A 13,983-nucleotide genomic window follows, 5' to 3' on the forward strand; every position below is an offset into this window, starting at 1 on the left:
TCTCGCGCCGAGGGGAGCGAGATGAGGCCAAGTCAAACGCGTAGCATACCGTCCATTGGGCATCATGACCACCTAAAGCAGCCGTAGCCCGCAGAGCGAACATATGTTGTGACCAGTGTTGGCTGCCAGCTGGTCTGCAAGCCCGGCCAAGCCCAAAGGCACATGCCGACCGGATGTCCGCTTACGCCGACGCGGTTGATGCTCGTTGGCGCCGCGGTGAGCAGTGATCGAAGATGCAGAATTCTTTCTTCAAGAGACGAGCGAAGAAGACGGACGAAGCAACGCGGTTGGGGTGTCGTGCCCGAGTTCGGCTAGGAGGCTGTAGTGGACCGAGAAGAAGCAGATCCTAAGACTCTCTCTCTCTGCGCACGGTGCCGGAGCTGCCAAGCTGGTCAGTGCCTGGTGAAAAAGAATAAACATTCGCCAAGTAGCGTCTCTGCTGAGGATCAGATCCCGCAGGAGGTTCCCCAGGAATAATCGACCCCTATCGCCGACGGAGGGCTGTGATGCCGCCAAGGGGGAGAGGCGCGTGTCTTCAACGGCGGCCGCTCCACCAGGCCACGGCCGCCTTCTGCGCCGTCCTTCGTCCGCAGTCCATCAAGGCAAGGCAGCAGACGCCATGCCATCCCATGCCATGCTGGGGGGTGTCCAGCCTTATAGACGAACCACAGCCCCGGCGCACACCGAGAATTGACTGACGTCTGCCCAGCGGCCGCTGGCCCGTTGGGAGTCGGTCGACCTCTGACACAACGCGACACTTGTCCCTCCTTCAAGGGACGAACCATTACGCCCCACGCGGCCGCAGATCTGGACACCACCCTTTCTGGCTCCGGCCTCAATAAACAACAAACAGGCATGAATTCAGAAGCCAATAGGGCCGTGGTGGATAGGCGGGCGACACGCGGGCATCCATCATCGTTCATAGTAACGGCCACGCATCGTGCAGCGCGATGTGACCGAATCCGTCCAAGAGCAAGAAAGGCGTGGGCATTAGGGTCAATGCCCAATCACAAGACTGGTTTGGCTTCTGCGGCACATGGCCTAGAGCAACTGCCTGGAAGAGGTTGGTCAGGCCGCTATTGCAATTGACCTCTGTGATGCGTAGGGAGTTGTCGTTTGCTTCCTTTCGCGTTGGGTAGCTTGGCTGCTCAAGCATCTCCTCTGCACTCACTTTTTGCCCGCGTCCGTGTTACAGCTCGAAGCTCTGCGGATGTCGCTGCCGTGGGACCAGGTACCGTCGGCCCTTTATTGGGGAGAGAATCTCTCGCCTTCCAAACGCTCCTGGCCTGCCGGCATTTGTTGAGAGCGTCGGTCAAACTGGCAGCTGGCCGCGACCCCTAGCCCAAGTTGAGTGCACTTGACCCGCCAATGGGCCAAATATGAGGCGCAACGAAAGCCCTGTAGAAAGTCCACGGCTTACGCGAGAAAGGCGCTCCTGGTCTGGATGTGCCGGCACTGCAGGAACTTGCTTTTCGCACACAAGAGTCTGTCAGAGAGAGTGAGAACCCCCCCGGCTGGCCTTGTCCGGTGCTGTGACCCCCTTCCCCCACCACCCGCCCCCCTCCGCGTTCCCAACCCAGCCAGGAACGTGCTAGGCACCGCTCGCCGCAGAGCAGGGGCCAGGTAGTGAGGGGGGTGTCGCTGGTGCCTTACCCCTATGGGGGCGTGGGTGTGAGCGTCTCTGCATGATGATGATGGAAAGATGGCAGCAAAAGTATGGGGCAGGGCGAGGTACGGATACCCAATCCCTCGCATCGAAGCCTCTTTATCCCGCAGGGAACAACCCGATAATGACGACGTTGGCCCGTGTGAGGCAGAGTGTTCGTTGGTCCCGCTGCGGATAGGTGGAAGCCATGTACACATGTGTGCGTCTACCTTATGTACGTGCGTATGTGCGGCACGTAAAGCAGGAAAGGTAGCTACTTAGTACTGTACGTACATAGGTGTGCTATGTATCAGGCGCGTGGGATGTCGAGGCGAGCATGAGGCAAGTGTCGAGACGGAAAATTGGGCTGTGGTCAGACAGGTATAAGTTAGCTTGTGTATCCCCAGCACGGATGGCCATGGAGTTGAGGAATCCACCGAGCACATACCTACAGGCGAGCAAGACTGTCTTCCCGGAGTCCATTGGGAGAGGCCAACATCGCCAGTGCCTGCGGAGCCACAAGCGACCGGCAATCTCGAAGCATCCCAAGGCAAACCGCCGCACCCGGCGTTTCTGTCGCCACCCGCCGCCGGCTCTTCGATTGACGGCCCCGGACGCTAATACACCATCTTCAAAGGCCCTGTAAGTAAGTGGTGGCTCGCAACGGCCAGAAAGATTGTGAGTGCTTGAGACGGGGCCCCCCTCCCTCTCCCTCCCCAGTGGGAAGCGGCGGCGGCGGCGGCTGCTACCTCCTGACCCGCGGCGAGAGGGACGGAAATGTGGCCCCAGTTGGCAGACGACGGAGTCCAGGGGGCACTCCGTCGGCACGGCTTCAGTGGCTGACGACCTTGGCCGCTTTGCACTGCAGCGGCAGCGGCAGCGGCAGCGGCAGGAAGCACAGCAGGCTCTCTCTTCCTTTTCCTCCTTCCCGCCCTCCACTCTCTGACTCCTCGGTCCGTTCACTGTCAGCCGCGCCGCCGCCCTGCGGCCGACACGTTCGCGGCGACCGCCATGTGTTATTTCGACCAGACGCGCTGGAGCTGCGGGTACTGGCGATGGGGCCACTTCCGTCAGCAGTGCAACAAGGAGTACCGGATGGGCGAAACGTGTGGGCTCAAGCTCGTCTACGAGACAAGAGTCGAGTCGGACGTGTGTAAGCTCTGTCACGACACCGAGAAGAAGCAGAGGCGGTACGACAAGATGTCTCGGGACGTACAGCGCTGGCAGCGCGAAGGCAACCGCAATGCCACCATCGAGCGCACATGTGGTGAGATGCAAGACGTGCTGGGCCAGATCTATCGTATGCGCGAGGAGCACGACCACAGGCTACAATCGCTTGGACAGGTACGAATTACCCCGCCACCCTCATTGGCAACGGAGAACGGGAACGATGTAGAAAGACGCAAGGGGAAGAGGGGGAGGGGCAGCATCATTGATGGGGGCCAAGGATTGAGATGGGGGGAGGCAGGCAGTGCCAGTTCCCGTCCGGGCACGACGAGCCGTGGCTAACTCGGACGCCTTGCTCTAGTGAGAAGACCGGGGGCCGGCGGGAGAGGCTTGTTGCATTTGCGAAACGCCATGACGAGACGACAACGACGACAACAGTAACAATAGATTGTCCGACGCGATAGAACGGGGAACCAAGGCCGCAATGCCGCAGGATCGGCCGGAAAGCATCTCGCTCCTCTTCAAGGTGGGAGAAAAAGTCTGTTCCACAGGGCAGCAACAGGGCAGGGGTGGCTCTTCTGGAAGTGAGCCGGCGTTTCGCCAAAATGGCTCGAAGAAGGCGGAAGAGAGGGACGAGGGGGGCGAAGGAAGAGAGGCACAGAAGCCATAACTGCGGAAGGGTGCACAAAAAAAACAGGAAAAATCGCCGGCGCTTTTGTTTCGCTTATTGTTTAACTTACGACCCTGGAGATTTGTCTCGGCGCGGATCCCATGTAGAACGGCGAGCACTCCTTTGCATCTCTGATGGATACCTGGTAATAACTTACCTCACCTACCTCACTTGCTTAGGTACCTACCTACCTTAGTACACAGGCATGCTAAACAGCGCCTAATGGATCGGTGCATCATGGCACCCTCAACCGCCTGCTGCCCTCGAGACTGGCGCTCTTGGCTTGTGCTTGTTGGAACGTCAATGTGTGGGCAATAACTCTTGCCTGTGGGTCATTGTGCGAGTGACCAAGGGCTGTGCATGGCAAAGGAAGAACGTGACTGAGGCGAGGTGCGGTCACCTGCGAGTCCCGCGTTGACTACTCACCTCGTTGGGAGCCGGGATCGGGCGTACATTCTAGCATAACATGCCTACCTTGGGTAATTGCTCTGTAGCTTCGTGCCAGTTTCTGCGGTTAACCCTGGGAGCAGCCCTGGCGCTCTGCTGAACAACGAACTCTGCGGGCGTCGACTGTGGCCAGGGCCAGTCAACGCAGCCATGGCGTGCCAGCATCCCGGTCTGCCCGCCTGGTCCCAGAGCGGCCACTACAGAGGTGCCTGGGGTTTGATGGTGCAGCAGCTGCACTGTGTCCTCCCCTGATGGAGCGTTGGATTCGCTTATCGGGGTTGTGGCCTGTCTGCGTCAGCCCAGTTGCCCGTCTCTGCCGAACAAGCGGGCAGACCGGGGAAGGCGCGCCGCCAGGCTGGGAACATCGATCTGGAGGGCGTAACGCCCTAACGCTCCTCGTCTTCATACGTCAATCCGATGGCAGCCTGACCGTGGTTACCCAAATGCAGCCTGGGTACCGTGACAAACGCAGGACGCAAGCGAGCGGGAGGTGCTGCGGCGAGGTGCCTGTCGGTGGGGTGGAGCCGTCGGCGCTGGTGGACGTTCGTTGCTGGTCTTTCTCGCCGCGGGCCGGTCCATCTAGCGTTTAAATGAGGTCATTGGGACTGGACGAGTATCCTTGGCAGCGCATGAGGAGCTGGCCTTCTTTCGGGGAGACATGACCTAACGGCCTGGCAGTTCGCCCCGTTCGACGGTGCCTGGGTTATTTACGGCTTTGACACGTTTGCTGTCAGCCAAAAGACGCAACACGATGGCGGTCCCGAAGGCTTGGGGCAGCCTGCGGCAAGATCCTTGTCAGCCCACCCCCCGCTGGGGCCACGGAACTAGGGCAGCGGTGCGAGCCGAAGCCGGAGAAACCACAGGCTAGAGGCGTTTCCGACGGTAGACCTGACGACCATCCTGGCAGCTAACGCATTCCACTAGCACGCTGCGCACGTGTCTGACGCTCAATGGGCATTTTTGCGGTGAAGAACTGGTCCCGGTCGCTCCCAACCCTGTTGTCGCTTATGACTTTGGTTGGCAAAACGGCAACAAGGACCAGAAAAAAAAACTCAGCAAAGGACGACGACCCGGAATAAGACCCGCCCAATACCGAAAGGTTAGTCCTTATGGGGCCCGTTGGGGGGGGCCTCGCGCAGGTGAATATCTGCAATTCCATTGGTGTGTTTCTGAGTCTGTTTGTACAAGTGCTTTGGTCATGCGCACAGAAATAAAATCTCTTGAATATCCCACTGAAACGGACAAGGGTGAGAGGAAGCTGAAGGAGACCCGCACAGCGCGGCGGTCTGCTGGCAAGACAGGAAAGTTTCTTGTCGCAGACGAGATATCTCGGCGCTCCTCCCGGTGCGATCACCTTGGGTATCAGGAAAAAGGAAAGAGTTGTCCAGCGTGTACGTCCGTCGAATCTCATGAGCTTCTACTGACGAGATATTCCCGTGGAGAGTCGCGCCCGGGAGCCAATGCTCGCACGAAGCCGCGGCGCTGACGGGTCCAGTACCGGGCGTGCGGCCGTGGGGCCGTGCGTCCGTTTCAGGCCCGATGGTTTACTTCATGGCTGCAGCAGCATCCGCGAAGGTTCCAACGAGGGGACCACCGCCATTGTCGTCCTCGAGCGTTTTGATACTCGCGGGCCGGTTGCTCTGCGACTCGACCGTGTCGTCCTCCGCCAGCCAGTCAACCTTGATGCCGGACATGTCAGCGTCTTCATCAGCATTAAGCTTGGAGACTAAATGCTGGTATCGCGCCACCCGGGCTCCTTGACCGGCGTATGCAAATGGTGTCGAGTTGGTGCCCCGATTTGAAGAAGTCTGAGGCGCAATCTCGAAAACATCAACCATGTTGCTGGGCCTGTTAGTCACGCGCAGAACTCCAACCGGGAGAGGTCACCAACTTGGACGTCTTCGCAACAACTCTTTGTAGAGCTTCATTCTCTCGCTGCGCCTCTATCGTCTCGTCGCCGCCCAATGCTGGGTCACCGAAGCTGCCGTACTGCATGCCGTTGCCATCCTCGTACAGCAGCCTGCCTTCTTCGTTCTGTCACGAGTCATCAGCGCACACGTCCGGTGGCCGATCACGAGAGCCAAAATCTGCGACTTCGACTCACTTCATCATAGTCATCCTTGTCGCGCCTCCCGAGGCAGGACTGGCAGATGCCCATCCCGGGTCGGTGGCAGCGCCGCAGCAGCAGTAACTGAATGGAGGAGCTTCGCCCGACGTGTGATTTTAGAGATTCTGTACCATGCTCGTCCGGTACAGCGGTGCCGACGCGTGTCTGAGCCGCTGACAAGAAATGTCGTCACTTGGAGCGCTGGTGGTGGTTCGCGTTCGGAGCTCGTGACTTGGAGGGGCGGAAGCTGGTGGGTCGAAATTGGCTTCGAACCCGTGGCCGGATAAACCACGGACCGTATCAGGTACCCGTCCTGTAAGGGCGATCAAGCACCGTGGGCGCAGGCCCTCGCAATTGCCTTGATGCCACGGGCGCAGTTCAGGAACCGATTTGACATCAATGCTGATTCTCACACCAGGCCCTTTCTTTTCCTACGCCTACGCCTTTCCTGCCGACTATGCCGCTCCATGACTCGGCGCTGCGGGGTCCCTTGATGCCATCTTGGATGAACACTTGTTCCACTCAATGGATCCGCCCGCTGCCTCCTTAGGAGCTGGAGTCGGCCCCAGGCGATGCCCCCTTGAATATACCGGCCCCCTCCCTCCCTGGCTCTGCCCTTGACGGCTTGAAACCATCTCCAGGATACTACATGGAGTCATCATGTCCCGGGTAGCTATGAAGACCTGTCCTGCTCCCATGCCTGCCGGTGTACCTCTCCCTTGGCATTTGGAACAAAGGGTACGAAGTACTCGCCTCCTGGATATTGTTTCCATACTGATCTCGCCACGCTTATGGTTCTCTATTATTTCTTCGCGCTTGCTCCCTCGAAGGGTACTGCTTACATGGATAAAAGGGTCCTGCCTGTCCTTGCCTGGCGATCTTTGACATGCTTCGTTGATAGTTATCACTCGCTCCCACATCATCTTCCTCAGCGGCCCAATGCTGGAGCCTCTATTCACTCGTTACTACGAAAGTGTCGCACCCAATTGTTCACTCGCACCATAGGTTACAATCATGCTCGGTCGCTTCATCTTCGCCATTTTGGTCGTGGCGGCCCTATCCGAGGCGCGCGTCGGTCGCTTGGCGCGAGCTGAACCTGAGTGCTGCCCATGCCCGCCGCCGCTGGGGTCACCGCGCACGACAGTCACATTCACAGTGACGCAACAGAACATCCAGACACCAACCGTCACTGTGTACAGCACCGTCACCGCCACCCCTTCGGCCGTTGCTCCCCAGACCATCACCGTTAACGCAAGCGCAACTGTCACGCAGTTGGTGTCGGAGACCCAAACTGTTACCGTGAAGGAGTCTGTAATCGCATCATGCTCTCTGGTGTATTTGACCCAACAAACCACGGTCACTCCCGCAAGTCCTGTTACCACAGTCATTGTCCAACCGCAACCTCCACCGTCGCAAGAGGTCCAGCCCGTCGCCACAAAGGCCGCACCAATGCCAGAGGCACAACAGCAGGCACCGGTGCCCATACCAAATCCTCCTGTGCCTGCCGGGCCGCCAGCTGCCAATGTCACACCTCAACCGCTACCTCAAGTCGCAACTACAACGCCGGTGGTTGTTTGCCCCCCTCTGACCGCTTCAACAACCGTTGCCACTGTCTACAACACCATCACTCTCACAGTCGCGAACACCAGTACGGCGAACACTACTTCAGGGTCTGGTGCAGAGCCGACAGTCTATATAAAGCCCACCAATATTGCTCGGGGTCAAAGTCCGCGCGCGCCGACTGCATATATCCCCTAGCGGAACTGGGACACCGGCGGCGGTACCTCGCGATGTTAGAAGGCAACCTCTATGTCACCTCATGCACTTTCATGTACAGAACCAAAAATATTCTTGGCCTTCTTACTTTACGTAAATTTAATCAAGACTTATCATGAGCGAAATTCTCTGAGCGAGGCGAAGATACAGAAGTTACGCGCTGGTGGCTACTTAGGTACGCCGCGTTGGACGAAATCTCAACAGGCTCTCGGGTAGCCGGTGTCAGATGGCCTTACATTGCCGACCCTGTGCCACGCTGCAGAAAGTAGATGCTTCCACGGGTTGTCTCTCCAGCAGACTTTGGAATCAGTCGAAATGCTACTGACGTGGTCTCTACATCGCCATGGCTACAATAAAGTTACCCGTGGATGTTGGCACAGAAGATGAGGCCCGTGATTGCTGGCTTGTGATAATGATCTCCCGGATCAGTACTTTTGTCTTCGCGTCTGCCGCTCCGCTCCTGCTGCTTTGTTAAGAAATATGGTGTTTTCTGTGATTGTTCAGGGATGACCAGATCCACTTGCCATCTAAGGCCTGCAAGGTTCGCCAGAAGGACAAGAGAGAGCGCAATGGCAATGCATGCAAGGACAAGCCCCAACCATACAAGTTCCGTGAACCCCTAGGGATAACTAGATCCTCGCCCCCCCGCTACTGGCTCTCGTTCACTATGTGGCCGCGGCTGATGGACTTGGTAGTGGCGGAATCCGCTGAAGTGCTAGTCTGTCAAGGGCGCTGCGGTTTCCGCTCAAACTTTGGTCCAAGTCGCCAATTGCAGGACCTCTGGAGCTAGTATATCCATGGCTTTCTTCCCTCCTCCTGACGTCCATTACATGTCTCATAGAGCTTTGGGCCATGAGAAGTAAGCTGATGCATGTGTTTGTTCAGTCACACCTCGGTTGTGGTCGGGACCAAATGGTGATCTGAGTACACGACGCTTCGTAGCGACCACATACTTCCTAGGGCAGTCAAGGTCTTGCGTTGAATTTGTCCGGCCTAGATTGATAGATGTGAATGATCCGTAGACCGTCCTCGCCGCTGTAATGGTACCGATTGCGGCTCTTCACAACCTTGATCGAGATGTCGTAGCAAATCCGTCTATATCCATCATCCGCGGGTAGATGAAGAAGTCTGGCATGGTAGCCTTGTGTGTATCGTGACAACTCGCAGACCTGGTATATCTTACAGTGTGCTTACCTATCTCACGCTTCCGAAATACAATCCCGCTCTGTTGCTAGCACTAGACGAAGTCGTGTATCCCACTCCCCGACGCCGGAGACGTTAAGATGCAGCGTGCACGAGATGGAGAGCTCGCGGATGCGAAGAGACACGCGAAATTGGAGAGGATGCGGGTGCCGAAATCCGCCGAGGTGTGCAAGGGCGAGTGCAGAGGCTTGAATTCCATTGCTGGGCCTTGGAATCTGGACTGACGAACCACCGTCGATTCGAGGCAACAGGTACGAAGTACTTCGTACGTGGTTTCGGTCGTCTCTCTCTCCCACGGAACATGAGCGCCATTGGAGGTGGTGGCGGCTCGACGGCCCGACGAAGCGCCAGGGCAGGAGGGCGTTTTGTCTCCGGATTGCGGGGGACAACGCCCAGGGGTAGGGGAGCTCCAGCAAATAAGGTAGACTCGAGGGGCATTCCTTGCCCGTTAGGCTCGCAAAGGACGGTACGGGAGTAAGGTACCTAGTGACATATACTGTACATCACGCAGTGTCAGCAGTAGCCGTCGTGTGGGCAGCCCCGCAGGCAGGAACGTCCGATGCTGGACAATGAGTTTCCTGCCGTCCTGCGTCCTTGGTGCTGACTGTACGAAGTCGTCCTTGGCTCTTGCCCGTTTGGTTCGTCCATTGTATCTGTGCCGCAGGCAGGCGCGGGCGCAAGTGGCACGCAGACGTTCTTCACGTCTGGTGGAAGTGGCAGCTGAATGGATGCATCCTGACCATCCATCAGCTTTGGCGCGCCTCGACATCGGCACCATCTCGGAGCACACCTCGACGCCGAGACGCCACGATAGTCCCTTTGCCATGAGTCGACGGCCCTGACATCCGGTCGAAGCCTCGCGCCTTGCGCCTTGCACCTTGTGCCGCATGCAGCGCACACAGGCGACAACACAACTGCCAGCTGCAGCAAGCCTCTACGACTAGATCGTGTCTTGATAGTACACGCCTCAGCTGGAGGCGCGCTGCTCGCCAGCCAGGCACTGTCACGCTTTCATCCGTTCACAGGGCCGGCAGGCGGTTAATATCGCGCTGGCCGACTCGACTGTCGATTGCCACGAAGACCCTGTCTCCGACGTCCCTCGCCACCCGCAGCAGGAGTGGCTAAAGCGCCGACGAGTCGCACGCTGCCTTGCCTGGCTGCCCTTTCTGCACAACGCGGGATGCCATACCCCTGGTGATTGGAGACGGGTGGCTAAAATCTCCAGGGCGCCGGCAAGGCACGGCTCGTTGAGATCGCATTCTGCCTGATTTGACGCCGCCTCTCCCACTGCCGGCATCACGGGCTATCGACCTTGCTGGTATGCACGGCCAAAATCTCTCGTGTCCGACCAACGCAACGTGAATGCGACTTGTCATGGCAACGATGCATCGTTTGGGTAGGACGGCGGCCGGCGACATCGCCCGGCGTCGTGGCCACGCTCTGGCTTTGGTTTCCCAACTTCAAGCTGGAGATGCCCTGTGTTTTCACTTCGGAGTTCGATGCCTTCCCCCCCACGCCGCCGCTCGAGGTTTCCACATGCGACCCGCATTCGCTGCCAAATACGTACCCCTTCCAAGACGCAAAAGTGGCCGAACAAGAAATTTTAAGTCACGAGTTCACCCTGTCCATGGAGAACAGCGCGTTGTTCAGAATGCGCACAGTCGAATGCTGGAAGTCACCAGCCACCCCCATGGGGACTCTGCCCGCCCTGATTTACCCCAACTTTCCATCACTCGTCTCGGAGACCCCCCGGATTCTCCCTTCTTTAGCGCCCTCTCTTCGACCCTCCTGCTCTACCCTGCCCTTGCCCTGGCTCCGGCCAAGACTACTCCAAATGCCCTCCGTTCCCGCTATCCTCGCTCGCCGGCTAATATGCTTACTGCCTTTGCCAAAGCACATGGCGTGGATAGGCGTGCAAATGGGCTGATGGCTTTTGCGAGGTCATGGGCGATCTGGACGCCAGCAACCGACCAGCATATGACCGCGGGCATTCTAGCGAGTTGGCTGACACGAGGCTGCCAACGCGTTTGGCAAACACGATACAGTTGCATGTTCAATCTGCTTTACTTGGAACTGGCTGGCTGGCCACTTTCACGGCCGACGCCCAGAGCTAGACTAGCAGGGCTGCGTGACGGCGACGTGACCCTAACCACATATCGCTGACTTTGGGCCACTCGCGGGCACATAGAAGCCGCAAGCTGCCGTGGGTCCCCTTCCCGCCTTTCCGGTCTGTCCACCCTCCTGCTTGAAGTCTAGGCCGGCCTCGTCAACCCCGTGGTCAGCTCCTCGATCGAGCCTCTCGCGCTTCCTTTCCGTCTCTCCGAAAGCCACAGCCGCTAGCTTCTTCGCAGCCAGTGACGGGGCCCCCCCCCTCGACTTTATCCTGTCCGGGGGTGAGACAGGGATGAATCCCAATTAGTGGCCATTCCCTGTCTCAATACATCGAATCTTTGCTAACAGCCCTCAGAACAATTAACTATGGCCTTCAACGCTGCCCACTGCCTGGGGCATATAAGACGTCGTGGGTCTCCGCCGTCTGACGATCTTCTGAACTGGCAGGCCGCCTCATCCCCGCCGCTCAGTTCGCCCCGAGCTGGTCTCCGCCGTTTCTCCAAGGGAACTCGTTGATCCCCCCGCCTTCCCAAACCATTAGAGAGCGCTATCAATAGGTGAGGACGATCAACAGCCCGTCATCATGGTCAACTTCAAACCCGGCGGTGTCAAGCACCTCGTGCAGTCCAATGTCGAGGAGAACATCGACATTGCGCGCGCAGAGGCGCCCAAGTTTGAGCGCGTCACCTGGTACAAGGAGCCGCATCTGCGTAAGCTCTACTTCCTCAGCATCTTCCTCTTGATCGGATCAGCCACCACCGGTTTCGATGGCATGCTGCAGAACACATCCCAGCAGATGGACTACTGGAAGAAATTCTTCCCCGAGTATGCCGATGCCAACAAGCTTGGTATCCTCATCAACATGTATAACATTGGCTCCATCATCTCGTACCTCTTCTCACCATACATGGCCGACATCCTGGGACGAAAGCCAACCATTATGGTTGGCTGCATCATTATGGTTGTCGGTTCCTGCATCACGGCCTTTGCCAAGAACTACGGAAGTAAGTCGATGATGACCTGGAGTTGTTGTTTCCGCAAGCTGAACAAAGCGTAGTGTACATCGGCGGGCGTTTCATCCTCGGCTTTGGCAACTCGCTGTCACAAATCTGCTCCCCCATGCTCCTGACCGAGATCTGCCACCCGCAACATCGTGGCCCTCTGACGACTGTGTATAACTGTCTCTGGAATCTCGGGTCTCTGCGTAAGTCATATATCTTCATATTACAATTGACACCACTGACAGTGTCCAGTCGTGTCTGTAATTGGCTGGGGCACCGCGTCAATCCCTAGCGACTGGTCGTGGCGCTCCATCACCTTCCTCCAGGCTGCCCCGTCGCTTCTCCAACTAGCTGGCATCTGGTGGGTGCCCGAGTCCCCACGATTCCTCGTGCACAAGGATCGGTCCGACGAGGCTCTTGCTATGCTAGTCAAGCACCACGGAGGTGGCGACCCGAACAACGCCACCGTGCCGTTCGAGTACCGGGAGATCAAGCAGACCATTGAGTCAGACCGCAACAACAAGACGGCTACTAGCTACCTCGACTTTTTTAAGACCAAAGGCAATAGGTGGAGGCTGGCGATTGTCATTTCCCTGGGCATCATCTCGCAGTATTCAGGCAATGCGCTGTTTTCCAACTACATTGACATCATCTACGAGGGTGCGGGTATCAAAGAGCAAAACAAGAAGCTGGCTGTGAGTTGCAGTCCCGTTCACGATGCTTACTCCGTACTGACTCGCCTCAGTTGACTGCTGGTAAAACAATCATGGATCTGCTCATTTCCTGCGGAGCCGCCCTGCTTGTTGACAAGGTTGGTCGCCGACCGCTGTTTATGACGGCTATCTCTGGCATGGTGGTCGCCTTCATCTGCTGGACTATTACTGGCGCTGTCTATGAGAATTCTGGACACGCGGGTGCCGATGGCACCACCGTTTACAGCAATACGGGGTCTGGATACGCCCAGATTGCGTTTGTCTGGCTCTTTGGCGTCTTTTACGACATTGGCTTCTCCGGCCTGTTGGTTGCATACGCGCTCGAGGTTCTCCCCTTCCACATGCGTGCCAAGGGTATGTCGAAGCTGCAAGCGAGCCGTTGCGCTTGAAAATGCGTGTACTGACTCCGAGACAAAGGTCTTGTTATTCTCAACATTACGGTCCAGGCTGTGCTTGCCGTCGGAAAGTCAGTTCCCCCCAAAGTCTCTATTTGTAAGATAGCCGACTTGCTAACCCAGCTGCAGCCAAACCAACAAGCTTGCGTGGGACAACCTGCCCAAACACTGGAACTTCATGCTGTTCTACACGCTCTGGGACTTTTGCGAGCTCATTTTCGTGTACTTCTTCTACATTGAGACCAAAGGCCCGACACTGGAGGAGATTGCACGCATTTTCGACGGCGACGATGCCGTGCCGCACATTGACCTCGAGCAGGTGGAGAAGGAGGCACATCTCACGGCTCTTCACGAGGAGACCGTGTCGGAGAAGAAGGCCTGATCGGCGAGTTGATGAATCCATGAAGACTGAGGGACGCCGCTGATGCGGCTCCACAGCAATGGATCACTCACAACGCGCCCGGATGGTGACGGGAAGCAAGCGGGTACGTATCAATACTTAATACTAGTTCACTCTGGTCAACCGGTCTGCAGTCCGGACTGAGAGCTCTCTAATGGTCATGGTGACAACGAGCGATACCAAACGCAATGGCAGCGGTGGTTTCAACTCGAGCTGCCTTGTTGAGACGCCCTACACCGCATCTGGTCCCATCGGCGATATGTAACGTAGACGTCAGCTCGCCTCATGGCCGCCGCGACAGCTTCGTTGTGTAATAGCGTTCCAATGAGGCGCCCACCCGCCACTAG

General features: G+C 57.5%; 4 protein-coding genes across 4 annotated transcripts; 3 read left to right on the plus strand and 1 right to left on the minus strand.

Moving 5' to 3' along the window:
* Positions 1-2,201: 2,201 nt before the first annotated feature.
* On the plus strand, positions 2,202-3,202 carry JDV02_004286 (uncharacterized protein). Its single transcript, XM_047985488.1, has 3 exons — positions 2,202-2,291; positions 2,514-2,989; positions 3,174-3,202. Exons 2-3 carry the CDS (start codon positions 2,657-2,659, stop codon positions 3,174-3,176), a joined length of 336 nt encoding a protein of 111 aa, XP_047841465.1. The 5' UTR covers positions 2,202-2,291; positions 2,514-2,656; the 3' UTR covers positions 3,177-3,202.
* A 2,271-nt stretch (positions 3,203-5,473) lies between these two features.
* Positions 5,474-6,087, minus strand: JDV02_004287 (uncharacterized protein; the record flags this gene model as incomplete). The annotated part of the gene is made up of 3 exons (XM_047985489.1): positions 5,474-5,771; positions 5,821-5,963; positions 6,034-6,087. The coding sequence occupies 3 exons, from the start codon at positions 6,085-6,087 to the stop codon at positions 5,474-5,476; spliced, it is 495 nt and encodes a 164-aa protein (XP_047841466.1).
* Positions 6,088-6,372: 285 nt separating this feature from the next.
* JDV02_004288 (uncharacterized protein) lies at positions 6,373-7,932 on the plus strand. The gene has a single exon (XM_047985490.1). The coding sequence runs from the start codon at positions 7,051-7,053 to the stop codon at positions 7,792-7,794; it is 744 nt and encodes a 247-aa protein (XP_047841467.1). The 5' UTR covers positions 6,373-7,050; the 3' UTR covers positions 7,795-7,932.
* A 1,798-nt stretch (positions 7,933-9,730) lies between these two features.
* On the plus strand, positions 9,731-13,977 carry JDV02_004289 (uncharacterized protein). Its single transcript, XM_047985491.1, has 6 exons — positions 9,731-12,131; positions 12,185-12,331; positions 12,381-12,823; positions 12,874-13,195; positions 13,259-13,307; positions 13,366-13,977. Exons 1-6 carry the CDS (start codon positions 11,711-11,713, stop codon positions 13,616-13,618), a joined length of 1,635 nt encoding a protein of 544 aa, XP_047841468.1. The 5' UTR covers positions 9,731-11,710; the 3' UTR covers positions 13,619-13,977.
* The last annotated feature ends 6 nt before the right edge of the window (positions 13,978-13,983 follow it).

Source organism: Purpureocillium takamizusanense, chromosome 3 (genome assembly GCF_022605165.1).
Source record: "Purpureocillium takamizusanense chromosome 3, complete sequence".
Taxonomy (NCBI): Eukaryota; Fungi; Ascomycota; class Sordariomycetes; order Hypocreales; family Ophiocordycipitaceae; genus Purpureocillium; species Purpureocillium takamizusanense.

Coding starts and splice junctions, on each gene's coding strand:
- JDV02_004289 (XM_047985491.1), top strand. CDS start 11,711: ATGGTCAACTTCAAACCCGGCGGTGTCAAGCACCTCGTGCAGTCCAAT. Junction 12,332..12,380: donor CTGGAATCTCGGGTCTCTGC/GTAAGTCATATA, acceptor GACAGTGTCCAG/TCGTGTCTGTAATTGGCTGG. Junction 12,824..12,873: donor AGCAAAACAAGAAGCTGGCT/GTGAGTTGCAGT, acceptor GACTCGCCTCAG/TTGACTGCTGGTAAAACAAT.
- JDV02_004286 (XM_047985488.1), top strand. CDS start 2,657: ATGTGTTATTTCGACCAGACGCGCTGGAGCTGCGGGTACTGGCGATGG.
- JDV02_004288 (XM_047985490.1), top strand. CDS start 7,051: ATGCTCGGTCGCTTCATCTTCGCCATTTTGGTCGTGGCGGCCCTATCC.